At 49.5% G+C, this 27,662-nt stretch overlaps 1 protein-coding gene and 1 long non-coding RNA gene across 6 annotated transcripts in view; one reads left to right on the plus strand and one right to left on the minus strand.

Annotated features, from left to right (window-relative positions):
* Positions 1-27,662, plus strand: part of ALK (ALK receptor tyrosine kinase) — a 671,492-nt gene that overhangs the window by 632,427 nt on the left and 11,403 nt on the right. Inside the window, exons 15-26 of one of the 2 annotated variants that reach the window (XM_027033475.2) lie at positions 96-240; positions 2,807-2,989; positions 4,152-4,250; positions 4,765-4,917; positions 5,977-6,081; positions 7,950-8,136; positions 8,842-8,932; positions 9,065-9,129; positions 10,860-10,989; positions 16,497-16,594; positions 20,218-20,310; positions 22,687-22,788. In XM_027033475.2, coding sequence (XP_026889276.1) covers positions 96-240; positions 2,807-2,989; positions 4,152-4,250; positions 4,765-4,917; positions 5,977-6,081; positions 7,950-8,136; positions 8,842-8,932; positions 9,065-9,129; positions 10,860-10,989; positions 16,497-16,594; positions 20,218-20,310; positions 22,687-22,788 — 1,451 coding nt within the window. Of the gene's footprint in view, positions 1-95; positions 241-2,715; positions 2,990-4,151; positions 4,251-4,764; positions 4,918-5,976; positions 6,082-7,949; positions 8,137-8,841; positions 8,933-9,064; positions 9,130-10,859; positions 10,990-16,496; positions 16,595-20,217; positions 20,311-22,686; positions 22,789-27,662 lie in introns of those variants that run through there. The other variant, XM_027033477.2, reaches the window with a different exon arrangement.
* Positions 723-4,820, minus strand: LOC113592478 (uncharacterized). 4 transcript variants are annotated; one of them, XR_008289597.1, is made up of 5 exons: positions 4,674-4,820; positions 2,763-2,888; positions 2,044-2,290; positions 1,637-1,781; positions 724-1,195 (listed from the first exon to the last, which is right to left on the minus strand). It is a non-coding gene; the product is annotated as an uncharacterized LOC113592478 (long non-coding RNA). The 4 variants fall into 4 exon arrangements; XR_008289596.1 differs by having other exon boundaries at positions 4,503-4,819; XR_008289598.1 differs by lacking the exon at positions 4,674-4,820 and having other exon boundaries at positions 723-1,195; positions 2,044-2,406; positions 2,763-3,062.

The raw sequence follows: 27,662 nt of genomic DNA on the forward strand, positions 1-27,662 counted from the left end.
AAGCGCTCAGACACTTTAAACACTGAAGTGGCTCAGAGATCCCCATAGTGGAAGCCCAGCTCTGTTTCTCAGTCTCTGAACATCTCCCCGGGCAGATGAAGGATGGCGTTCCAGTGCCCCTGATCATTGCAGCTGGCGGTGGCGGCAGGGCCTACGGGGCCAAGACAGACACATTCCACCCAGAGAGACTGGAAAATAACTCCTCGGTTCTGGGGCTGAATGGCAATTCCGGAGCCGCAGGTAAGGCACCGCAAGCCCGCCCTTTCCCAGGACGTGCCCCCAGGACCGCAAGAGGTTGGGCTCGGCCAGTTGTCATTGCACCTGCATCTTGGTTGCTGGCACTCGAGAAGCTGGGAGCTCTGGATATTGGTACCAATGTTGGTACCAGGGAGGAAGGGCATCCCACGGCTCAGGGACCTGGAGTCATCTTCACTGACCTGGGGTTTGGATTGCGGGCCACTGGGAAAAGGAGACAGGCAGCAGCATTAGGACGGGCAGCCCAGCCTCCCTGAACTTCATCAGATCCAACTGGATATGAGTGGATGGAAGAAGTATGGGCAGAGTCAGGGCGCCCCCCCCCCCCCACCTGGAGGCCCTCCGGTCAGTGCCTCCAGGCCCTGGGCTACCAGATCACACATCCCGCTGGAAAATCTCTTTCTGGAATCGCCACGGTTTGGCAATCCATGCTCATTAGTGAGAGCCAGCCACACAGAAATAGGAGACAGACGTTGACGCCGTGTCTGAAGAGAAAATGCAGTTCATTTTTGTATTTTCTTTTCTCCACAATCAGACCAAGGATCTCAGAAGGCATATAAGATTTGAGATTAATGAAAACAAGTCCTCAAACTTTCCCTACAAGTGAGAGATGGCTAGAAGAGAAGGGAGAGTGGGAGTAGGGCTTGGGTGCTTGGTGAAGACCATCCAGCGATGTTCACAGCGGCAGTTAAGAACTCTCCAAGCACTTGCACATCTGTTGTACATGTGCTTCTCAGCACCACCCGCAGGGCTTTCCCGTTGTACTATTATTCCCATTTTACAGAAGAATCAATGAGCTCATAGAGTTGGTAGATTTTTTTTTTCTCCAAATAGCCAAACTGTTTCATACTCAGTCCATTGTTTAAAACACTGCTGTGGTTCATTTGGGTTTTTTTCTCTTTATGCCGATTGTTTTCTTTTCCACACATTTGCTTAAAAGCTGTAAGATGGAGTGAGGGATTAGAAACCATCTCAGCCGGGAACCCTGCAGGGCGCAAGGGTACAGTGGCAGGTGCAGGGGAGGGAGGGAGGGTGGGCACAGGGGAGGGCCGGCAGACATGGTGCCAGGTCTCATGGCCCCCGCTTCAGGTCCCTAATGGAGCTGGAGGGCCTTCCCTTAGCCACGAGATGTCAATGGCCCTGAAAGGCCCACATTCTGCCCTTCAGCTGGAGGAAAGGAAGCCAGCACCCTATAGCTTTCAAAGCTGATTTGCCTGGGGGCCTCAATTCAGCTCTGATTGTCCATTCTAGATTGAGCTTGTTCCTGACCTTGGCCTCCTCTCCTAAAACGAAGCTCCCTCTCTCTAGCACAGTGGTGATCCCCAGCTGCAGCTCCCCCATGTAGACATCCCTCTGCTGCCCCCTCGGGGTCCAGACGAACCTCTGCCACTCATTCTTCCAGACCGCCCTTCCCGGCCAGTTAACCCTCATGGTTCTGCAGACTCAAGCACTGCTGTTTCTCCAGGTCCTTGCTACCACCATCTGCTGGAACAGAAAGGACTTTGGGGTCTTTTGGAGTAGAGTGCCTGTTGAAATATCATACAAAACAACATAAGGGGAGAGAATGGGAGTCCCGGAATCTCAGGGGCCAGCAGAAGAGATTGATTGTAATCAGCCTGTGGCCTTAAGATAAAATTGCATTCAACCTCAGTTCTGTAAATAGCATTTCCTTTGCAAGAGTTCAAAGTAGCCCCCAGGCCTTAGGAAGCCCAGCTCCAATGGTGGCTGTCTTCCCAAGGGTACTGCCCATCCCTTCCCCCAACTCCTTCCCCCCCACAACCCCATCACCTTTCCTGAGCTTCAGAGCGTGAGGCCCTGTGCACACACGTGTTCACCTCATGCCCAACAATCCCTACACGTCGTGGTTTCTGAAGCATTTTGCACACTCGTTGTCTTCTTTGGTCCAAACATCAACCCAATGAGGCAAGTCTTATTATCCCCAAGTCACAGGTGAGGAAACTGAGGCTCAGAATGGAGAAGTTCTTGTCCAGGAAGCAATAAAGCCCATTGGTTTGTCTGGCCTAATCCAGGGTTCCTGCAAAAGAACTTCACTGCGGTGACCCCAGCGGGGCTCTGACAGTTGGCTGCCCAAGGACCGGTGGGTCCCAGTTCTTGTTGGATGGGAAGCACTAATGAAACAAAGTCCCAGCACTTCAGGGGTTGGGGGCATGAAAAAAAGGCAGAGGAGTGGGTTTAGTTGTCATGCTACCTGTCCCCCCCTCCCCCATCCCTAACAAAGAACACTCCCCAACTTTTAATCCAAAGGCCTGATGGGAAGCAGGGGTGTGAGGCGTGGTCCCATCTGGATATGTATGTCTGTGGCCAAAGCAGGTCTCACTAGGGCAAAGGGCATGGCTCCTGTTTCCACTCCCCCACCCCCCCAAACCCCCCCCCCACCCCCCGTGGATTCTGAAGCCCCCAGGCCCCACAGGCCCTGGAGCGGGAGCAGGCATCCTCAGAGCATACTGCATCCTGCTTCCTCTGCCAGATCCAGCGGCTGACCTCACCTGGCCAGCATCCTCACTTGGGGTTTTCTCCGTGTCTCCTGCAGGTGGTGGAGGTGGCTGGAATGATAACACTTCCTTGCTCTGGTCTGGAAAATCTTTGCTGGAGGGTGCCACCGGAGGACATTCCTGCCCCCAGGCCATGAAGAAGTGGGGGTGGGAGACAAGAGGGGGTTTCGGAGGGGGTGGAGGGGGGTGCTCCTCAGGTGGAGGAGGCGGAGGATATATAGGTAAAGATGATTCGTGTTCAAGGTGTCACTCCCTCCCCTCTTAGTCCTAGGTACTCCCTGTCCTCTCCCTCGCCCTCACCTGCCCCTCCCTCGGCCCACCTCACCTGTGGACTGTGCACGCCTACCTCTCAGCCCCACAGGACCAGCCAGAGGCAGGGTGTTGCCTTCCGAGCCAGCATCCTGCCTCGAGGCTTCAATAGCAACAGCTTCAAGATCTTATGTGTTCTTGAGGCCCCCCCCTCCCCCAAAGCCAATGCTAAAGGGGCTTTGATTTCCTCGGGCTATTCTCTGAGCCACCCCAAGGTCGTGCTGGCACGAGAACCTTGGAGGCCAGACTCCCCAGCCCCGTGCCTCCCTTTGGATGGCCTGGCCTGAGTCTTCCCTTCCCTGACCCAGCCCACCAGCTTCCAGAACCCCTCTCCATGCTGATGGGCAGCACCAGCCCAAGCCCTTCAGCCAGCAGCCGGCCACTGGCCCCAGCTCTCCTCTGAGCTTCAGAGCAGAGCAGAATAGCCTTCTGAAGCTGAGAGGCTGGGAGATAGCGGCTCCACCCTCCCCACAGATTAGGACACAATGCATGCATATGCTGTGATGTTCTGTCTGTTTTGCTTCACGCTGTGTGTAAGATGGCTCGTGTTAACCAGATGCTCTTCTTTCCCAAACTCTGGGTGGGTGGGAGGAGCCTGAGGGGGGAGCCCAAAGATGACCCAGCCCAGCTGAAAGGAGGGACAGGAGCCTAACGGCACAGGGGCCCATCCCCCCATGTCCACCCCTTACGCGATGGGATTGGAGAGCAACTCCTCAGTGCCACTGCCCTGGCCAGTCCTGGAAGAGGTGCCAAGGGTCTAATCTAGCCTGGGGACACTAGACCTCTTCTGACTCCTGTTCACATGAACTGCTTCCTAGCAGCCCCGTGCAGGGGTGGGGACTCCCTGGTGGGGGCTGGCCTGGACCTGGAGGGAAAGTGGTCCTCACATGCAGCATCTACCTGAGCCAAACCCCAAGCACAAGCCCCTGTGCCCCGGGCCTCCCTTCCCTCCCCACCGCCCCGCCCCTAGGCCCCTCACCACCCCGAGGCCCATGCATGCCCCGCTGATGTGCAGATGTGTTGAGACTTGGGCCCGAGCCTCTCTGCGTTAAACTCTTCTCTGGTTTGGCACAGGCGGCAACGCGGCCTCAAACAATGACCCCGAGATGGACGGGGAGGACGGGGTTTCCTTCATCAGTCCACTGGGCATCCTGTACACCCCAGCTTTAAAAGGTATCCCCTCTGCCAGGAGGCAGAACCGACCTCCTCGGGCCAGTTCTTCCACCAGATAAAACCTCAGGGCTACTGGCATGAGGCCAACGTACAAAGGCATGATTGTGGGTCCCTTACAGGCAAGTCTTCCTAACACTCATCTCAGCAAGTTTTTCTGGAAGTAGGATGTGTGGCCCGATATGCACTTGGAGGTGGAAGACTGGCTTCCAGACAGGTGGGACCTAGAAAATGCAGCAGTGATAGTCCCCTTACCTGTGCCAGCCAACCTGAGGGTCATGCACTTGGACCTTCCCATCTGCCTACAAAAACGCAGCCATGTGTCCTCTGAGCTCCATCAGATGCATCAGGGACTTCCCTACACACAGTGGTGCTTCATTGGCATCAGTGGGACATAGGGACAGGGACCAGAGAACCAGCACTGACCAGCTGGAGATAAAACACCGAGGCCAGGAACGGGGTGCAGTGTGGTCTTTGCTGCCTCCACCTGAGGCTGATCCTCCCTTCTTGTCACCAGTGATGGAGGGCCATGGGGAAGTGAATATTAAGCATTACCTAAACTGCAGCCACTGTGAGGTAGATGAGTGCCACATGGACCCCGAGAGCCACAAGGTCATCTGCTTCTGTGACCATGGGACAGTGCTGGCTGAGGATGGCGTCTCCTGCATTGGTAAGAGGGAGTTGAAGGAGGTGACAGAGAAGGGGCCCAGACTGTGAGCCCATGGCAGCTACCGCTGGTTTCCATGATTCTGGAACACCTCAGATGTAGTCTTGTTGGCTTTCTGACCCCCATCTGCCTGCCCCAACACGGATGCTCTAAGGACTGGGCAAAGGGACCTGTGTGTGAAAGGCAGGTCGTGGCTGATGAAGGAGCCCCAACACATCTAGTGACACCCCTATCCCAGGGTGTGGGGCTCTCACGTACTCACCAAGGGGCCATCCTGTCTCCACTGGAACACCCCCAGTGCCTGGGCCATCGACACCCCCAGGGCACACTGTCCCCTCCAGAGTTCCAAAGTCAGACTCTGTTCCTTTCAATTTCCACCCTGAGGTTTACTACTCGCAAAGCCTTTCAGGTGCTGCAGGCGTTTGAAGACAGGGCTCTGTCCTCCTCCTGCAAACCTCCAGGTGAAACAACACATTTGTTTCCCTCAGTTCACACAGAACAGTTTTGTCTCCTCCCCATCCTGTGTCCCGTGTCTGCAGGCATTCCAATACCAATGTCCTTTTGAGATGCAGTACCCAGGACCAGGCAGGATGTCCCAGAGTGGCCTGTGCCAGTGTGCACCCGGACCCTGCTTCTGCACTCGGGGCCCAGTGCTTGTGGAACTACAGGCAGTGATTGAGCCTCCAAGTGTTACTGACAGTCACCCTCAGTTCCTGGGTCATACCGAGTCTGTGGTCCCCTAAGTCCTCTGAATCTCCCCTACAGCCACTATTGGCTCGCCTTCCCACCCTCATCCTGTCCTTGTGCAGTTGATGCTTAGGATCGATGTCCAGAATTTGATATTTATCCCTGTCACATGTTCCCTCCAACCAAAAGCTACTGTTGAAAGTTGTAAACCAGATTGACCCCACTTCCTGCCCCCGCTCTCTGCAAACAAAGGCCCCCAAGGTGGAGGAGGAGCGGGTGGCACTTGTCCTGGCTGGGGAGGGCATTTCTCTCTTGGAGCTAGCTCGTAGGACAATCAGCATTGTCACTGGTGCCCCATGGGATCCTGTCTTGCAGTGTCCCCCACACCTGAGCCCCACCTGCCGCTCTCGCTGGTCCTGTCTGTCGTGACCTCAGCCCTTGTGGCGGCCCTGGTCTTGGCTTTCTCCGGCATCATGATTGGTGAGTGTGCCAGAGTCCCGGGGCTTCCAAGGGGGTAGGAGGTGGCAGGAAGGCAGATCTGGCAGAATGGAACAGCATTTCAGGCTTTGCCATGGATGCCAAGGTATCACTCTGGGTGGGTGGTGATTAGAGCAGCCCAGGCCAGGCCAAAAACCGAAGCCCCCTCTCCCAGCTCCCTGGCTCCCTAGAGGAACTGCTGCTGCCACACCTCGACCCCCTGTAAGGCCTCCTGGCTGCTCTAGGAGAGGTGGGGAGGCACTCTGCAGAGGGGACACAGTAGCCAAAGCTCACCCCCAACCCCAGAGTTCATTTTCAGCTGTCATCAGACATGGGCTTCAGTGGACACGTGGCTTGGCTCACTCCCCAGGGACCACCTCCAGCTGCCCCACCATTCCCCACCTCAAGCAGACAATGCAAAGTTGCTTTCTAAGTGGTTCTGTTATGCCTGTGAGCCAAGGGGAGCTGATAGGCAGGTCTCAGAGGGCTCAGCGCGGTCCAGCCAGGTTCTTACTCTGGCAATGCCCAGGGCAGGTGGGTAGGGACACGAAGGAAGGCAGAGGGGGAAGATCCGCACAGGCAACACTTTTAGACCCTTCACAGTGGGCGGTGGGGGTTGGGGGTGGTCAGGGAGATGGCAACGTGTGTTATTCCCAAATGATGCCATCCTTCAAAGGGACAGGATAAGGAGAGCTAACACTTGCACACGTCCTACGTGCCAGGCGATTTACACATTTTAGTTCACCCAATCCTCACTTAAGCCTACGATCACGGTTGGTGCATTTCATAGAGGAGGGGACTGAGCACACAGCAGCTGACCCACTTGCCCTGGCCCGTAACTGATGGGGCCAAGCTTTAGAAACAGAATCCACCCTGGGCATCTCAGTTTTGTTCCGCCTCCAGTGAACTTTGCCCTACAGGATGTTCTCACATGTAGCAATAGCAGGGGTAATGATCACGTGCACTGGTAGAGCTCTTTAAAATTTTTCAAAACCATTTTCTGTTGGTGAATTCACTTCATTGTGACCTCCCGAGGGGGTGGGGGGTGGGGAGCATAGGGGACAGGCAGGAGTTACTGTCCCTGCTGACAGAGAAGGGGGCTGAGGTCCAGAGAGGTCACATGACCTCCCACTGTTGCTCAGCTTGTAAGTGATAAAGGTGGAATTAGAATGCAGGTCGTCAGGCACCAGCGAGAGACCTCCTCACTCTGTGGCAGTTCTCCCCGTGGCTGGGCAGTTTCCAACTACGGGAAGCGTAAGTGATCAAGAGACCCAGATGCACTCTCAACTCCACTGCCATGTTTGTCCCACCCAACGACAGGGCTTAGCAGAGATTCTAAGGCAGGCCCGTTCTGGGAGCCACAGGACCCCTCTGATGGCTGACTTTGGCTCCAGACCTTTCAGCGGTCTTGCTGAAACCTCTTTAGACTGTGTAGCTGTCCAGGTCTTTACTCACCCTTCCCTCAAGCTCCCACACTTGGGGTCAGTGCCTCCTGGCTCTCTCGGCCTTCCCTCCCCTCTTCCTCTCAGCCATTTCCCCTGAGGAAATCCTTGCATGTTTAATCCCACCTTGGGCCTGCTTCTCAGAGGACCTCCAACGAATGGGTTTCTGCCCCTGCGTGACACATTAAAATCTTTCCCCTTTATATGATTTTAAACTTTACACTAACTTTAAGTGACCTGTCAGTTAAGGGATGCTTTCATATCCATAATCATTGTGTTAGTGTTACTAAGTGCGACGGAAATGTTTAGGTCCCAGAGGAGGAGATGGAGATCCAGGAAGGCTTCCTGGAGGAGGTGGCCTGAGCTAGGCTTCAAGGGCCAGGCTGCCTGGTCCAGGCCACGTTGCAGCTAACCTTTGTCTGTCTGTAGTGTACCGCCGGAAGCACCAGGAGCTGCGAGCCATGCAGATGGAGCTTCAGAGCCCTGAGTACAAGCTAAGCAAGCTTTGCACCTCGACCATCATGACTGACTACAACCCCAACTACTGCTTTGCCGGCAAGACCTCCTCCATCAGTGACCTGAAGGAGGTGCCTCGGAAGAACATCACCCTCATCCGGTGAGTGCCCCACCGCTGTCCTCCGGGGTGGTGGGGTGAGGGAGTTCTAGGGGGCTGGATGTCATCCCTGCACCACGGATCTTTCTAGGCACAAGAGGCCAGCAAAGCAACCGCTCGGGGCATTTCCAGCCCTCCCAGAGGGAGAAGGGTTAATGTTTAGGGCCATTTGAGGAGGTATTTAATTGCTTCACATCCTATACATTCATGGCATTTGTACAATGAGAAGAAGACAAGATAGGAGGGAATCAGGGCGTTCCTCGGAATCCAACGAAGCACTCCTTCCCGAGCCTTCTGGGTCCCTCCCTCCTCTAGGGGAGCACCGTGCCCCTCGTCTGAGCTTCCAGAGCACTCCATGCCTTCCTCCATCATTCACTGAGCTCGCTTTACAGGAGTGTCTGCCCGTGACCTGTCCCTCCCCAGGGATCAGGACCCTCTCCCCAGGCAGGGCATGTCTTAGTCACTTTTATGACACTGGCAAATATCAAAAACTCAGTCTTCATTGAGTGAATGGACATTCAACCAGTGTTCTGAATCCTGTTGGAACCTTTCTTGCCACTTTTCAGATAAAGCAGTAGGAGGCCTGGGATGGTACGGCAAAGCCAGGTCGAGGGTGTTACTCTTAAGCGTGTACGTGACCCCTGCCCCTTGTGTGCCTCTTTCTCATGACCCACCCCCCTGCCTCATCTTGCCTTTTCCTTTGCACAGGGGTCTGGGCCATGGTGCGTTTGGGGAGGTGTATGAAGGTCAGGTGTCTGGAGTGCCCAGTGACCCAAGCCCCCTGCAAGTAGCTGTAAAGGTAAGAGGCAGGCTCCATCACGGGCCTGACCTTGACCAGCAGTCTCTGTGGGCCTCAGCTCTCGCCTGACAGCCTCTCACCCCTGCTGCTCACAGCCTTCTCCCCCTTTCCACCCTCCCCTTCTGTGTCCAGACGCTGCCTGAGGTGTGTTCTGAACAGGATGAACTGGATTTCCTCATGGAAGCCTTGATTATCAGGTAAAGCCACAGAGAGACGCCCCCATCCCTGTTAGACGTTCCTGTCTAACTGTCTCCAAGGGAAACAGCACTGTCCTCCAGCATCCCCTTCCTCTCCACCAGGGGACTCCCTAAAATTCTTGGCACATCTTACCAGAGCGAATAGCCCCAGGTGGTTGTCTGAGGGAAAAAAAACCTCTGTGGCCTAATAATTCAATAGATATCCCTCTGCCTTCACCTAGCTAGCACCCCTGTGTCATCTGTTGGGTTTTTCCCCCTTTTTCTTAATAGAGCATGCTAGTTTTTGACAGTGGAAGATACATTTTCCCTGCAAGTAAGCCTTCCACAAGGCCCTTCACCAATCCCAGCTCTTAGATCTCATGTAAAGGAAGTGCGTCCCTAACATGAGGGAGGCCACCACACCCTGTTGCACACCGGGCTTGCACCCTTCAACATGTGGCTCTGGGGCCCCTCGCTGGGAATCTAAGTGCCCAGAGCTCCAGAGGGCATGCGTTCTGACAGAAGATGGCCTTAACAAGGATGCAGGTGTTTGACCTTGAGATCTGCGCTCATGGCCTCCTGTTACACTGGAGAGCCTCAAACATCCTGACACATTGGGGTGACCTGGGCCCCCCCACCCCGGGCGAAAGTGGTAGGGGAACAAGGCCAGGGCAGTATGCGATGTGCCCGTGGTGTGCCTGGAGCCACAGGAGGACGCCACGAGCAGGCTCAGCACCTTGGTTAAAAACTAGCATACTTTGTGATTACACATGTAATCCATGATTATTGAATATAGCTCGGAGAGTATAAGGTTATATGGAAGGAGACCCAAATCATTCCATCTCACTGTTGCTGAAAACCCATCACTGCTATATTTCAGTGTGCAGCCGGGTGTGTGCTTCAGCTCTGTGTGCAGTTCCCACGCGGGGTTCACCAGCCCCACGGCCCCATGTGTCCTAATAGGACCACATTAACAAGAAAACCCAGGGGCACCTGGGTGGCTCAGTCGGTTAAGCTTCTGATTTCGGCTCAGGTCATGATCTCGCGGTTCGTGGATCTGAGCCTGACGTTGGTCTCTGTGCTGACAGCTCAGAGCCTGAAGCCAACTTCAGATTCCGTGTTTCCCTTTCTCTGTGTCCCTCCCCTGCTTGCACTCTCTCTCTCTCTCTCTTTCTCTCAAAAATAAATAAAACATTTAAAAAATTTTTTTCATAAATAAATTTAAAAAAGAAAGAAAGAAAACCCAAATCTTGGGACCTCTTGGCCAGACTTAGCACCTCCCCATGAGCACCCAAGGGGGATGCACGTGGCCTTCCTCCTCACTCTCCTTCACATGCGGTCACGTGGCAGGGCTCGCTCAGTCCCTGGAGGAAGCAGCTTCTTCAGCTTCTCTGCCTAGGGCTTTCTCGAAGAACTCACACGTGAATCCTAGCGAGCAGCCCATGCACCAATGTCCAAGACACTGGCTGCTCCCTGTTCCCCCACCCACCCTACTTCCTTCCTGAGCACCTCGCCAGCCTCCAACCCAACACTCCCATGCGGACTGAACTCCCACCACGCCCGCTCCCTGGTTCTTCCACCTGCTCAAGGGTGACACTCTCCCCAGCCTCGGCTCATGCTACCCACATTTACAGAATGCACTCACATAATGCAGCTGCTGAAAACATGACTTTGTATCCTGCTTTTCCCACTTAAGATTTTCCCAGACTCAGCTCCGTTAAATTTGGTTACCCCCCCCCTCTGCTCTGCAGCAAATTCAACCACCAGAACATCGTGCGCTGTATTGGGGTGAGTCTGCAAGCCCTGCCCCGATTTATCCTGCTGGAGCTCATGGCGGGAGGAGACCTCAAGTCCTTCCTCCGGGAGACCCGTCCTCGCCCGGTGAGTGAGAACTGGTCTTCTAGTGGTTGTACTAGGGAATGGAGCAGAGGGTGGAAACAGCAGGAGTGGACAGCCTAAGAAGCAACATACTCAGTGGGACCAAGGGAGTTGGCCTCTGGGCTTGGATCTGGGGGAATGGCCAGGAGAGATTGGACAAAATGTGGACGATGGCTGAGGCCACCCCTGGGGAGCTTGCGCAAGGCTTGTGCAACGGGTCCTCTAGCCTGAATCCATTTTGTGACCTGTTGACTCTGGAAAACCAAACCAGGGACAAGCACAGAGGGGGACTTTCATGCCAGCCATGTCGTTAACTCAACTGATTTGGGGCAGATCATTCTACATCTACTCATTCTGAATCCCACTATCCTCATCGCTTAAGTGGGGACATCCTGACCTTGTAGTTTTACTGTCAAAATAAAATACTTATAAAGTATATTGTGAAATATTTATGAAGGTTCTGCATGTGTGTCATGATTAAGTGGCTGGAGCTTGTAGGTGAAGAAACCTAGATGGACCCCAGGAATGCCATATCCTAGCCCCGCTTGGCCATTAGACAGCGATGTGGCTTCGGACTGTGAACCCCCTAACCTCAGTATCTGCAGGCTGAAATCCAAGGGCTGGACTAGAACATCTCGGAGGTGGGTTCTAAATTAGAAGGTGTAGCACACTGGGCACACTCAGAGTCCAGCTGCCCACTCCTGTCCCTGCCAGGGCCTTCAGGAGGCCCTGAGCACCAGGAACTGGAGCAGACCAGACCCCTGAGTTAGGACCCAGCTTCCTCAAGTTGCCGCTGGACCATGAAGACCACAGGGAAGACTTGTATCCTCCCCACCCCCAGGAAAGCAGAAAAAGACGACAGCCACCTTGCTACGAAAAGCCCAGAACTGAACACTGTGTTCTCAGGTACTCAAACTGGAGGCGGAAACCTTGCAAGTTCACACCTGCTCTAACCCCCACCGACAGTCAGCCTGCATCTAGAAAACCTTTGCCCTGGCAGCCTCCCCATACCGTTCCTGTAAGCCTCTGGGTGACCTGTCTTGGCATCTAAGAAGAATCGGGTCTAACTCCCTGAAAAGATGAGTGTGCACTCCTGAGCAGACCTAGTGGGAGAAAGGGGGGGGGAGACCAACCCCCATCTCATAATAATCCTCATCAGCACTGTCTTCATCTTCCTCATAGTTGCCACGTTTCTAAAAAAAAAAAAAAAAAAAAAAAACCCTATGAAGTAGATGGTGTAGATCTCAGCTTAATTTTACAGATGAGAAAACTGGCTCACAGAAGCTATGTGACTTGCTGAGGCCACACAGGAAGTGGAAGAGTTGAGACTAGAACTCAGGACTTGTGACTGGCTCCCCATTCAGTGCTCTCTCCAGCCTATTATGCCGTTTATCTCCGTGCTCCTCTTTGGGAAGCCATGGAGCCAAGATGAGCTCAGGTCGTTGACAGCCAATACCCCCAGCTATGCAGACATCTGTGCCAGGGTCTGGACACCAGCCTCAAAGGCTTTCCACCACCACTCAGGAAGGCAGAGCCTTCAAGTCCTGTGCTCTGAGATTCTCAGCAGTGCTTTTGGCAGAGGCCAAATAGGGCCACAAAACATCACGCTCTGGAAAGAGGCTTAGTTCTGATTTTCCTACTGGACATTCCTGAGGCTTGAGGAGAAGGAGGCATTGTGCATGCAAAGGACAGATGTCCTTGTAAAGGGGATCTGGGACCCCATCACTTGGCAAGCCCAAGGACGTCAGGGGTGGGGAGCTTCTGTGTCTCTTGCAGGCAAAGGCATCTGTCTCTCTTTTGATGGTAATGATGATTTGAATATCGTCCCAAAGAGCAAAGGTGCAGTTCATGGGCACCTCCCACTGCTTCCTACCCCCAAGGAAGCTCAGAGCAAGGAACCTGGTGCCAAGTTGTGACCTCTAACTACAGGCACTGCCAAGGGGATGCCCAAAGCCAGAAGAGGGTCGACTCTAGTTGGGAGAGCTGCTTCTGAGGGTCAGGGTCCCACTCCCCAAATCCACTCTTTTAACCCTTGACCCCACTCTTCCTTCATGTGGCTCTCCTTGGCAGCCATGCCCCCAAGCCTTTGAAGCACCCCAATCGTCCTGCTCCTCACCTTCATACACACCCACCCATCCCAGGCGAGCTGGTCCCTCCTGAGATGCCTGCCCACGAGAGGTGATTTAAATGTTGGGCTAGAGCCCTCCAGGGTGAGCCCATGCACATGTGTTCCTGGCAGCAGCTTCCTAGGGGTTGGGGAGATTTGCTGGGCATTGTTACGGATTCTCAGAGCCACAAAATCCAACTGAGCAGAGTAAGGATCAGGTTGACTGTGAGAAAGGAACATGCGTTGTAGTGGACAGAGGGAGCCAAATATCAGTAAGCCCTGTACATGACGAAGAAGGGAAGGATTGGCTAATGGGCATCACAGCTGGAGAAATACACCCCCCGAAAGATGGTGGGTTGAGTTGCCACACTTGCTGGATTCAAAGGCCTGAGTTACACCTGATTCATTTGTTTGAGCCCCCGAGACTCTCGGGGCTTACCCGATGACCTGCCGTTTGAGGCGCTTGGCTGGGCATCCAGAATCAGACAAGGTCTTGGTCCTGTCTTCCTGCCATCCCTGAGGTTCAGCAGTTCCATAGACTTTTAGGATTGAAGCACCTCAGAGATGGCCCAAGGGACTCCGGCTTCAGATGGACATGAAGTGATGGAACAGATGTACAGACACAGTAGGACAGAACGGATACCCTGGAAACAACCATGTCTGTCATGGAAACAATGCATGGGTACAGATGAAAACCTCATTTGATCCCAGGACTCCACCTTTTCAAGAAGGAAAGACCCTGTTTAATGTCAAAATAATTTTACAGGACCAATCTTTATTCAACAAATATTTATTGAGAGTTTAATATGTGCCAGATATGGGCTAATAGCTGTCCTTTGGTATCCATTGATTTAATCAATAACAAGAGAAGCCATTAAGGATTCAGTAATCTCTCAATTAAAGGTGGCAGTCCAGTAACCACAATAGTGTCTGTGCCTGTCCGGAACATGGTGATGCCTCTGGTAATGGGTCTAGAGAATATGCTCAGTACACAGGAGGAGGCTCCCGGAGGTCACAGAACACAGGTGAGAACCTCTGCTTTGGGCTAATGTCCAGGTGTAAATCTTTGGCTCTGGTGTTGCCATACCGCTGCTGGCTCCAAAATGCTTGAAGGGGCAAGCAGGTGCCAGTGAAGAGTTGGCCACATCAGTGAATCCGTGAAAACAACAACAAAAACAAAAACCTGATTCCAACTCCCTTCTTTGTCCAGGATAAATACAAATGCCATTGGACATCCCAGCTACGCTCTGCATTGCTAGTTTCATTATCAGTTTTGACACAACATCTACACCTCCCCCCAATTCCCCCCGACACACACACACACACACACACACACACACACACACACACACACAGGTTGCCAACTATCTGCTTCTGTGCAGACTGATTAGTGGAGCAGTTAATTTGCTCTGAGCAGCCAAGACAGGGAGTTCAGATAAACCTGGCCCATGGGTTAAAGCCTGGGGAGATTTAGTCCCTGCAGCCTGCCAGGCATTTAAGACATCAATGGTCCTGGCACCCTGAGTGATGGGGGCTAAGACACAAAGAGACTTGGGGGAAGCTATGACCGGTCCTCTTTTATAGGAACAGAACATTTTCCTGAAGAGAAAGAAGATATTTCTAATACTGCAGCAAAATGGATTAATAGTTCCCTTGGAAATATATTACATTTTTCCCCCCAGAAAATGGGGACTGTCTCTCTCACAGTGCCCAGTAGTTCTGATCCTAACAAGGACCCTAAGAGAAGCCAAACACAAGGACCATTTCCCGAGACCCCCAGTCCCCTCCGTGTAGTAACCCCACCATAATTGCAGATGCCTTTATGAGGGATTCACTCTGTGCCTCTTGCTGTGGGTTCTTATTACCATCTAGTGAAGGTGATAGTGTCGTGCCTCTTTCTCAGACAGGAACACTGGCTTTGAGACAGACAAAGCAGTTAGTCCCAGGTCACACAGCCAGTAGGGCACAAGCAGGGATGAAGCCCAGTTCAGCTCGACTGAAATAAGTTGCTCACTGCATTTGTGTGCTGTATTCTGATTCAGTTGGGTACTCTGCACTGTGTCCATGCACACTCCATCCCTTCCCTGACACATGGCTCCCAGAATCCTGCCTCCCCCAACCCAGATCCTCAAAGCCCAGCTCAGGGCAGTTTTGGCTCTTTCCTATTGGCTGTGTGACCTGGAGTAAGTCGCTTAGCCTCTCTGAGCTCTCAGCCTTCTCCTCTTTAATACGGAGATACCCTCTCTTGCCTACCACCACACAGGATGTTGCGTCAAAGGGCGTCAAGTGCGTGGACTTGCTGTATTGCACGTAAGGCATTGCCTGATGTGCCATGGGCAGAGGGTATTCCCCTCCCTGCTGTCTCCCCCAGAATTGAAGCATGCCCTAGAGAAGCACGACCCCTCCCTGCCTCCCCTAGACCCATACTATTGCTCCAAGGAGTCCTGCGGAGGCCCTGATCTGTGGCAAAGAAAATCCCAGCCAGCATCTGGGTAAATCGTAGACCGCTATGATCGGCCAACCTACCCCCCGATATTCATCGAGCCACTGTGGTGTCCCGAGTATCGTGCTGCGTACCATGGAAGTAGACGCTGAAATCCCTGTCTTGGGGCCCTCAAAGTTTACTTGGGGACATGGTCGAATAAACAGAACAGCATAGTGAATGTGACACTGCATGACAACATGCTGCTGCAGACTTCGTGGATTTAGGAATTAAAAGAGACACCATGATGGGAATTCGACCTTCAGAAAAGACTTCTGGGTGCTCAGCAAGGCTGTCTGGGAAGCGGAGACGAGCTCACCCCCGGGGGTGGGATGACGTCTCTTTGTGCACAAAAGACTCCATACCGAAGAGCTTGAGATCGCCCTTCAACTGCCCAGCATTTCCTGCAAGCTTGTCCTTTTCAATCCACTTTAGGTCCAGATCTTCTTGGAGAAGATTAATTTTTTTAATACTTTTAAACATTTCAATAGAGCATTTTAAAAACATTAGCTCCCTTGATTTCCTCACAGGTTTGTTTATAAGCTGGGGGGACTCGAAGGTGGGTGAAGATTGAGGTGGAAGAGTTTGCAGACTACATGAACAGGGGAACCCGCCCCATCCTGGGCTGCTGCAGCTGAGGGCGCTCAGCCCTGGTGGCGCACTGCACTGACCTGGGTGGAGGGGGTGCTGTGAAGGCTGCAAACGCTACACCCGCCCAGGGAGGCTGATTCATTGGTCTGGGGTGAGGCCCCGGCATCTGTGTTTGTTTAAAGCCGCCAGGTGATTTCTGATGTGCGGCCAGGCTGAGACCCAGCTGGGCATCGTGTCCGTCTTTGCTCCTTGCCAGCACCTGAAGCCCGTATTTCAGATCTTCTCTCCCCACGAATCTCTTGGCAGTGGATCGCTTCTGTCTCCCCACAGAACCAGCCCTCCTCCCTGGCCATGCTGGACCTTCTGCACGTGGCTCGGGACATCGCCTGTGGCTGTCAGTATTTGGAGGAAAATCACTTCATCCACCGGTGAGTCAAAGTGACCTTGGTCTTCCCCTCTGGCTTCTTTCCGTATGCTTCCCTACGTGTCTCAAGGGCCCAGATCCCCCACTTCAGAGTAGAGTGGTGGGTGTCTCTGCAGACTTGTTCAGATGACTCAGAATCGTCTTTTTTTTTAAACATTTTTTTAAAGTTTATTTATTGATTTTGAGAGAAAGAGAGCGTGTGAGGGGGCAGAGAGAGGGAGAGAATCCCAAGCAGGCTCCGTGCTGTCAACACACAGCCCTATGCAGGGCTCGAACCCATGAACCATGGGATCGTGACCCCAGCAGAAATCAAGAGTCGGGCACTCAACCAACTGAGCCACCCAGGTGCCCCAGCCTCACTTGTCTTTAAGACAACTACTTACTCTCTCAGGGCTTCATCTGCCCCATATGTAAAATAGGTATCATAAAATATCCACACCAGCACTGGAGACCTAGCTGGGCAGTCCTTGACCTCCTGTAAGACTCCTGTCTGTATCTCACAGCCCTCTATCACATTAGTGTGTCCCCCATCTAGAAAACCTACCTCTTTAAGGGAAGTTAAAGGAGTTCATAGTTTCACATATTTGACTATCGGTAGCTCAAGGGCAAGGACCCTGTTTTATTCATCTTCATAGCCCTGGTATATCGTGGGGCACAATTAATGTCTGTTGGATACCTAAACTTTTTCTAAAATACTTATTCTGAAATGAAGCATAATGTTTCTTTTCTTTGCCTCCATAGTTCATTTCATCTACTGTCTATGACCCTTATGTTTAAATCGTGTTTGACTGGGACATCAAATCCACATGTAGTGCTATAGACATGATAGAGTCTACATATTTCTTTCCAGGCGATGTTGATGACTTTCCCAGCTGACACCTTGATTCTGAAATCTGAAAAGTCAAATAGATTGTTAGGCTCTTTGCAAAGCTCCTCCCAATGATACACTTCTCGACTGGTAAATATCCACCTGGTGAACTATCAATCACTTTTTAACCCATGTCTTCAAAGAGTATAACACATGTGTGTAATAGTTAATATGTAAAGCACAAAGCAGGAAATGCGAGAAGTATGAGTTCAGAAATGGAAAAGCAAGTAGGCAGATAGCAAGCCCTGCTTTTTGCCCTAATAAAAATGGAGACATTAAAGATCAAGAAATGTGCTCGCCCAGGCTCCCAAAGTCATTCCTAAAACAAGGCAATAAATGCTCACACCAGCTTATCCTTTTACTGTCCCTCCATCATTTTGGTCTTCAGATCTTCATCTTAATTCTAACTCTGTCCAACTTGCAGGATTTGTGCTTGATAGAAATAACAGGAGTGAAAAAGGGGCTGGGACCAATCCTTCGTGTTCCCTCCAAAGCTACACCCTTTGCTTCAAAGTGCAGGGCAGTCTTGCCCTTTTCGTTGTGCCCAGAACTTTCCATAAATCTCAGTTCTGGACTTTATTGCTCTTCAGGCAAGACAAGGTCATACTCTTTTTAGAATTCATCCCTAGCTAGAGCCATCTTTCCACCTGTTGTCTGTGTTCTCTAGGTCGGGACTCATCGGACAGTAAGCTGTGCAGTCACCTTGGTGACTGCGGATACCTGCCTTCCCTTCTCACTGAGATCATTTCTGCTTTTTCATCTCCACCCTGTGTCATTCACCCAGTATCCAGAGTCTCTGGCTTAGAGATCACATCCTTCTTTCCCCTGATGTTTTGAAATCTGCTTTCCTCAAGCCGTGATATACTTCGACTATATCCAGCACTCTGTCATTATAGATAATAAGATAACAGGACCACATTCTCCCAAGAGTCCTACCACCTCCACATCTGTAAATAGTTACCAAAGGTCAGAATTAGATCCCAGGGTAATAGTTTGTTGCTGCTCTTATCGTTTTTGAGAAATGGAATTGTCAAGGATCAAATCAGGAATGTATCAGATGGTCTGCTTTATAAGCAAAAGGCAACTTCTAATAGAAATTGTCCATCTCGATCAAAGTTTTTCTTCTGGGGTAACTGGCATTAGGAAGGCATCTTTTGTACTTCCTCGCTGGCTATGGGCTCTGTGGCACGCTCCTACAGCAGTGTGACCTCTTATCCTCTCTCCTCCACCGACATCTGCCTCAAGATTCACAGGCTCCCATGCATGCACACCTTCTGCATTCAGAGAGGAACTCCTTCCCCCAGATTCTCACGCTCCCATTTTTCTATTAGATCTGTTTCCTTTGGACATGGTTTATTGCCATTTCAAGAATTATGGGTCATTCTACCAATTCATGGCATGTTCTATGATATCACACTCACTTTCTTGCCGTTAAATTCAAAATCACTTTTTTAAGCAACCATTTCACGCACATCAGCGTAAAGACCTTCCTGGAGATATAAATATTGTTCCTGTTCTACTTCAGTCTATTTTTCTTGAGAAGCAATGGCTATATATCCTACTATTTTTCTTCTTTTTGATGTCATATATGTTATGCTTTTATAGTTTTATTAGGGCATTTGATGCACTATTGCTCCTCGAAATTCAACTTAAACCTTCGGCATCAGGTCAGTGGCATTAACAACATCCATCTCCCACTCCAACCCATTGTTCTGGTATCTTAAGTGTCCTGATGACCCCCAGTCCTGGTCCTGTTTATTTTCCACGTCCTTATTTCTCAACCAAAGATCAGGACCTTTGGGAAACCAGTTGAAATTATGGAAGCACTACCTGTACTGCCTGAGGAGTACTTTTTTTTTTTTTTCTGTCTGGGACTTTAATATTATGAGAGGCCCATCCCAGACTTCTTCTGGATGCATCCTTCATTCCCACGCTCACGTCAAGAATGGGTAAGCAGTCAGCAAGTAGATGCTGATGAGCCTTGGAAAGCTTTGATCATGCCTTATAGGCATGCCACAGGAAAGCAGGCCATCTGGTATACAACAGCAAAGAAGACATGATAACTTTATAACTTGAAAGAAAAGATTCTTCAGCCACAGAGCTGTGATACACACAGCTTAGCAAAGGCTTTAGTGACAATCATGGATGTGAGAACAATAGTAGCTTCTTAAAAAAAAAAAAAGAAAGAAAGAAAAGAAAACTAGAATTACTTAGGAATACCTTGACCTGCTTGAATTTGGTGTCATGGAAGTCCTGCTGTCCCAGCACAATCCTTGAGACAACTGGCAGACTCCAACAGCAATCTGTACAAAACAATAGCCCAAGGCCAAATGGCATTTCTTACGTCCCTCTATTATTTTCTTTTAGCTTACATTTTTTACCCAAATGAGAACAATAATAGCACCCTGTATCTTATTGGGTTGTTGTGATAATTACCCATGAAGCACTTAGAACAATGCTTGGTACAGAGCAAGAGGCCAATAAATTCTAGTTCCTATTATCGTTACTTTCATTATTATTCTCCCATTAGACATTTTCAATCGTCTCCCCTGTTCCGTTTCCATTTCCCTGGTAGTTCTGAGGGTGGAATTGGTACAGCTATTTCTTTCATACTGAGGTAGAAGTAGCAAAGGAAATACAGGGCAGAGAGGGAACTATTTGAACTCAGATTGCAGGTGGAAGTCCTTGTGATGGATATCACGTTTATCTTCCCAGAAATAAATTCGGAAGTGCATTTTCTCCTTCATTTTTCTTCCCAGGGACATTGCTGCCAGGAACTGCCTCTTGACGTGTCCAGGCCCTGGCCGAGTGGCCAAGATCGGAGACTTTGGAATGGCCCGAGACATCTACAGGTGAGCAAGGATTGCTGTCACCCATCCAAGCCCCATCCCCTCAAGAGGATGGGACGTTGCTGCTTGTGCTTGCGCTGGTACCCTGTCAACTGGCCACCTAACATTTCCTTGAGTCCCTGTCCAGGACATACGAAATCTTAATTAGGGCCCATGCCTGGCGGTCCAATTCTAGGATCTCTGACTGCAGTCACTGACACCACATTCTTTCTGGTTCCAACTCTCATTAATCCCAGGATGTTCTCAGACACAGAATAACCTGCATACTTGATATGGAAAACGTTCTCAACAAACTTTTACTTAACCCCTTTCCTCACTAGCAGGGAATTCCAAATGGACTTGGCTTCCATCACCCCAGGCAGGAGCACCCCAGAACTGACAACATAACGGGCAAGCTCACTGGTCTTCTCCACCCGCTCTAGGAGCCACGGGAGGGTGCCTAATTTAGCTTCATTTCTTTATCCCTGCCATATTCTCAAGGGTACATTAAAAAAAAATAAAATAATTTTTGTAATTAAACAAAAATCTTCAATTGTACTTTACCTTACTCTTCTCTTCCCAACCCCCAGGTTCACTTCTGTCTGATTATTTACAACCGTGACTTGCTCGGTGAGCTGAGAAAGTCACTCCTTCGCATGGTCACTAATGACGCCCTCCCTGACCCAGGGGAAGAGTGAGGAGAGATGGTCACTTAGAGTTTTCACTCTTGGGAGAGTAAGGGCCTCCCCACCCCGCCCCCGCAGGCCCCCGTAGAACTGATAATCATCAACACGAGTGGGAATGCTGATGCCACCCCCTTCCTGCAGGAGAGAAGTGCAGGGAGGACTGGGTGCTCCACTCTCTCTTCTCCCAGCTCTCAGAGTCTCAGCGTCCCTCCGCCTCCTTTCTCAGAATGCCCGGAAAGCCCATGGTTTCAGATACCAGTGTCGCAGCATGACTTAGCGAGCCCATCGGTGATGGGCGCCTCCTCTCCATCCCCACCAGCTCTGACAGCTCCCTGGCGCCAGGCTTCACCACCCCAGCTTGCCCACAGCCCCGCTGTTCCCATCAGCCCCGCTAGGAAACTTCCTGTGCCTTGCCCCTGCCCCTGTGGCACTGAGCTACATGCACACTTACATCCTCATATGCATTGTCTACACCGCAGTTGTCTATGTGTCTGTTTCTTCCACTAAACCGTACCCTTGGACGAGACGGACTAGGACTTCTGTCTTCAGCACATGGCAGAGTAAATAGTACAGGAATCCCCCCTTATCTGCGGTTTCTCTTTCCCCAGTTTCAGTTACTTGCGGTCCCCTGTGTGGTCTGGAGGCAGATGACCCTCCTCCCGACACACCACCAGAAGGTTACTAATAGCCTAACTTTACGTCACAATGCCTGTGTCACTCACCTCACTTCATCGCACCACGTAGGCCTTTTACCATCTCACATCATCACAAGAAGTAGGGTGAGTACAGTACAGTAAGATGTTTTGAGAGAGACAGAGAGACCCCATTCACCTAACTTTTATTATGGCATGTTGTTGTAATTATTCCATTTTGTTATTAGTTATTGTTGTTCATCTCTCACTGTGCCTGATTTATAAATTGAACTTTATCATAGGTACATATATATAAGAAAAAACGTGGTATATATAAGGTTAGGTACTATCTGTGGTTTCAGGCATCCACTGGGGGTCTTAGAGTATGTCCCCCATGCGTAAGGGGAGACCACTGTACATGTTTATTGAAGTAATTAATCTAAGCAGCTAGAGGGGAGCTGCCTCCAAAGGTATGAGTTAATTGATCAGTCTTTGTCAGTGATGTCATTAACGCAGCTCATGATAAAAACTAATCAACTAACTCACGCCTTTGAAGCCAGCTCCACCCCCAGCCCTGTGCTCTCCTGCCGAGGGTGCTGTGGGAGGCAGCTTCCCTCCAGCTGCCTAGACCCTCTGTTGAGCACCCATATTGAAACTAAATGCTGCATGAGCGTCAGGGAGGATCCGAAGTGAACACGACACAGGCCCTGCTCTCAGCTACCCCAGGCTAGGTCTCCGATTACTGCAGACCATCAGGAAGCAGGCTGTACTTACAAGGCTGGAGTACTGTGATTCATTGTGAGTTATAATCCACAAAACCCATCGGGGAAATCTAACCATCTGCTACTGGATATTTTAGTCATTGCATAGATCTTCGCTTTCATGCTTCCAGCGAGCTGCCTCCTATTAAATGACACCAAAGTTCTTAACTTAATTTTAAACGATCTGTGTTCCCCTGCTCTCCTCCTGAACCGCAGGAAGGCCTCGTTAGTTTCAATGCTGTGATGGCTACAGCTTGTTGTTGCCTGGCCACTCAGGGACACCTCCAGAACCAAGTCTGGGTTTCCTCTTCTCCCCCACAGAGCGAGCTACTACCGAAAGGGAGGCTGTGCGATGCTGCCGGTCAAATGGATGCCTCCAGAAGCCTTCATGGAAGGAATATTTACTTCTAAAACAGACACGTGGTGAGTCTTTCTGTTGCCCTCCTGTGGGTCTCACTGTGGGCCTTACTGGTAGCACTCTTGGGCCACAGGATCCCAAGCTCTCACGGGGAAGGGGGAGAGGAGACGAGTCAACACACCTCTACAACAGGGGCTGTCAAATGTTGGCATGTATCAGAATCGTCAGAAAGGCTGGTAGAGCACAGATTACTCTCCCTACCCTGAAATCTTATGGATCACTGAGAATTTGCATTCCTACCAAGTTTCCAGGTAATGCTGATGCCACTGGCTGGGGACTACACAGTGAGAGGCACATGTGATTTGTTTTTTCCACATACCTATGAAGTTGGGTTTCTTTCAGGAACGTGACATTGAGTTAACATCGGAAAAATTGATCAGTGAAATCCTCCCCATTAACAGAAGGATAAAAGAAAATAATTATCAGCACAAAAGTGCTGCAGGTTACAGTGGTGTTGAGACCCCTTGTGCAGTTAAAAATACGTTTGAAAAACACTGTACATTAGATCTCCAGAACTTTTTCATCCTGCATAACTGAAACTTTGTGCTCCTGACCAACATCTCCCATTTCCTCCTTCCTCCTACCTCTGGCAACCATCTACCCTCTGCATCTATGGTCCCACTTTTAAGTGAGATCATGCGGTATGTGTCTTTCTGTGTCAGGCTCATTTGACTTAACATCAGGTTCTACAGGTTTATCTATGATGTCACAAATGGCAGGATTTTCTTTTTTAAGGCTGAATAATATTCCATTGTATATAAACATGCCACATTTTCCTTACCATTCATCTGTCAATGGATATTTAGGTTGTTTGCACATCTTGGCTATTATGAATAATGCTGCAGTGAACTTAAGAGTGCAGATATCTCTTTGATACACTGATTTTATTTCCATTGGCTATATACCCAGAAGTGGGACAGCTGGATCTTTCTTTTTGTTTCTTCTTTCTCTTAAACTTTATTTATTTATTTTGAGGGGGGGGGAGGGGAGAGGGAGGTACAGAGAGAGGGAGAGAGAGAATTCCAAGCAGACTCTACACTGTCAGTGCACAGCCTAACATGGGGCTTGATCTCACAAACAGTGAGATCATGACCTGAGCCAATATCAAGAGTCAGACACTTAACCGACTGAACTGGGATAGCTGGATATTAAGGTAGCTCTTTTTTTAAATTTTTAGGAAATCTCTGTACTTTTTTACACAAGGTTTATAAGAGCAACACATAATTTTAAATGGAGGATTAAACCTGTGCTCCCTACCAAAATACACACACACACACACACACACACACACACCATTAAAGGGAGTCTTTTTAGTTGTATAAAAATCCCCAAGGATAAAAATGACAACAATGACAATATTTTGGAAACTGGGAAGTTTATGGACAAGTGGTACCTTTCTTAGGACACCAGAAAGTTGATAACTAGGTCCAGAAGCAACCTGGTTCGCTCTGCCCAAGAGCCCAAGAAAGGCCCAGTAAGTAAAGGTGTCAGGCACCCCTGGAAGTAGAGGTGCAGCAGGTAGGAAAATCAGTGACAGATATATTTAAAAAGTAACCAGAGTCGTGGCCCATTCCCTCACCGCCTGTCTCTCCCCTACCATAACACAAGACCGGGGGTTCCTTCTGTAAAGAGATTGAATTAAAGTCTTTCTGGTCTTAAGGACATTGGACATCACTGAGGATGAATTCTCTACTATAAACAGGAATATATATATCCCTGTTTATAGGTATGTATGTATATATACATATATATACTTAAGTCTACCTACTTAAGTTTATTAAGTCTACTTACTTAAAAATGTATGTCCCCTTGGGGTGCCTGGGTGGATCAGCTGGTTAAGCATCTGACTCTTGATTTTGGCTCAGGTCATGATCCTGGGGTCATGGGATTAAGTCCTATGTTGGACTCTGCACTAAGCATGGAGCCTGCTTAAGATTCTCTCTCTCTGTCTTTCTCTCTCTCTCCCCGCCCCCCGACTTGTGCTCTCTCTCTCTCTAAAATTAAAAAAAGTAGGGGGGCGCCTGGGTGGCTCAGTTCGTTGAGTGTCCAACTTCGGCTCAGGTCATGATCTTGCAGTTCATGAGTTCGAGCCCCATGTTGGGCTCTGTGCTGACAGCTCAGAGCCTGGAGCCTGCTTCAGATTCTGTGTGTCCCTCTCTCTCTGCCCCCTGCCCCCATTCATGCTCTGTCTCTCTCTCTCAAAAATAAATAAACGTTAAAAAATTTAAAAATAAGATAAATGTATGCACCTTTCTTCCCCTCAGTGACAGGAACATGGCAGAAGGTAGGAGTTGACCAAAGGGTTCCTCATTGGAGGAGCTGACCAATGAAGAGAGAAATTCCAGGTGCTCCAAGTGGCAATAGTCTAAACAATGGTGATCCAATGGCCCTCATCCCAGAAACCTGTAATTGATACCCATGTAAGGAAAAAAGAGCCTTTGCAGACGTGATTGATTGAGGATCTTGAGGTGGGACAGTCATCCTGGATTATGTGGGTGGACCCTAAATGCCATCACAAGGGTCCTCATAAGAGGCAAGCAGAGGGAGATGCCACACACAGAGAGGAGGAGGCAATGTGAGCACAGATAGAGGTGGAAGATATGTGACCACAAGTCAAAGAATTCTGACAGCCTCCAGAAGCCAGAAGAGGCAAGGAACAGATTCTCCCCTAGAGCCTCCAGAGGGGGCGTCGCTCTGCAGACACCATGATTTCAGTCCAGGATATGGCACTGATTTTGGACATCTGACCCTCAGAGCTGTGAGAAAATAAACTTCTGTTGTTTTAAGCCACCAAGTTTGTGGCAGTTTGTGACAGCAGTGACAGGGACCGATACCCAGTGAAACATGCAAGCCAGCTGCTCCCCCACTGGATAAGATCTACATAGAACTTCTCATCGGCTTTGTAATGTCCCCGTAATAAAATATGAGCAGCCAGCCAAGAATCAACAAATGCTTGAGAGAAGATTCTAATCTGAAGGAAACAAATATATAAAGAGGAATTTGGAGGCAGAAAAATGCAGAAAGCTTAGGAAAACTTCTAAAAACTATAATATCCTCAGAAAGATGAATTGTTGCAACCGTAATCTAAGGACAAAAGATTGTTTAAAACAAGGGTTTTAGAGAAAAAAAGTTCTTAGAAATAGAAATATGACAGAGCCCTCAAGGAGGTGGAGCATTAGTCTCCTGAAGCTCATGTGAGCAGCACACAGCCATGTTAGGTCAGGTGGTCAAGGTCAGTATCTATAGCGATAGATCATGTTGGTAGCATGTGCCCTTGATATGATGTGACGAAAACGGCATTTAACCTCTGTGGTCTTTCTCCCCACACCCAACAACTCTAGTCTAATCATAAGAAAGCAGACAAATCCCAAATGGACATTCTGCTAAAGCCCTGACCAATACTCCTCAAAACTGTCAAAGTCATCAAAAACAAGGAAAGCCTGACAAGTTGCCAAAGTCAAGAGCAGCCTAAGGAAATAGGACAAATACATAAAATGTGATATTCTAATGGTGACCTGGAACAGAAAAAGTAAATGCAGCAAAGGCTAAGGAAATCTGAATAAACTATAGGTTCTAGTTAATAATGATGCCTTAATATTGGCTCATTAATTGTAACAAATATACCATACTAATGTAAGATGCTAAAAGTAGGGGAAATTGAATGTGAAGTATGTGAGAACACTATTACCTTCATCCTTCATTTACAATCTAAAACTGTTGTTAAGAAAACAGTTTATATTTTAATATGATAATAATGATAATGTAAAAGTAACAGGTTGAAGTCAGAGTTGAATAAATCTTCTAGAAAATAAAACAACTATGAACCAATGGGATATGTAGGAAAGAAAAGAAAAGAAAATTAAGAAGATTAGACCCATTAGATCCAATTATCTGACAAATGGAAGTCCCAGAAAGAATGAACAGAAGAAGCGAAGGGAATAAACATATCAAAGAAACAATTCAAGAGGATTTTCCAGAACAGAAAGGCATACATTTCCAGAAGGAAAGTGTCCACCAAGTGCCAAGCGTGGTGAGTAAAAAGAGCCACGCAAAAGCACGTCATCGTGAAATTTCAGACCAGTGGTGTTCAAGATTTTGCAAGCTTTCAAGGAGACAAATAATAATAGTAAAAAATTATAAGAGATTAAAATAGGGAATCCAAATGGTTTCGAGTTTCTCAACAGCAACACAGGAAACCAAGAGGACAATGGACAAACGTCCTCCAAATTGCGAAACACATCACAAGACGGGGGAGTCACAATGATCAGAATCCCCTTCCTGACCCATGTTTTGATGATGTGAGCAGGAGCCTTTGTTGTTTTAAGTCACTGGGATGTGACTTACCCAAACCCAGTGGATCACAGTGGTCCTGGGATCAGCAGCCCCAGCATCACCTGAGACTTGTTAGAAATGCAGGTGCTTAGCCCTCACCTCGGGCCTAATGAAACAGGAGCTCTAGGGGTGGGGCCCAGCAACCTGTGTTTTAAGGAGCCCTCTGGGTGATTCCATGTGCACCAAAGTTAGAGCATCACCAACTACCCTAGCCAAATGCAGATAGTAAGTTCAGTAATTAGGTAACCGTTCTGAACACATGTCTATCCTGTGACCCAGCAATTCTATTTCCAAGTGTCTACTTTAGAGGTTGACAAATATGGATTTGGGCAAGGATGCTCATTTGCAACACTGTTTATAATAGAGAAAAGGCAAAAACAACTTAAGTATCCCTCAAACGGGGGATGGAAAATAAATGGTGGTTTACCGATATCACAGAAAACTCTTTAGCAATATGAAAGAACACACTAAACCTGCATGTATCAACATGGATAAATCTGTATGCAACCTTTATTGAAAGAAAGACAAGTTCCAGAAAGGGGTGGGA

Source organism: Acinonyx jubatus, chromosome A3 (assembly GCF_027475565.1).
Source record: "Acinonyx jubatus isolate Ajub_Pintada_27869175 chromosome A3, VMU_Ajub_asm_v1.0, whole genome shotgun sequence".
In the NCBI taxonomy this organism is placed as follows: Eukaryota; Metazoa; Chordata; class Mammalia; order Carnivora; family Felidae; genus Acinonyx; species Acinonyx jubatus.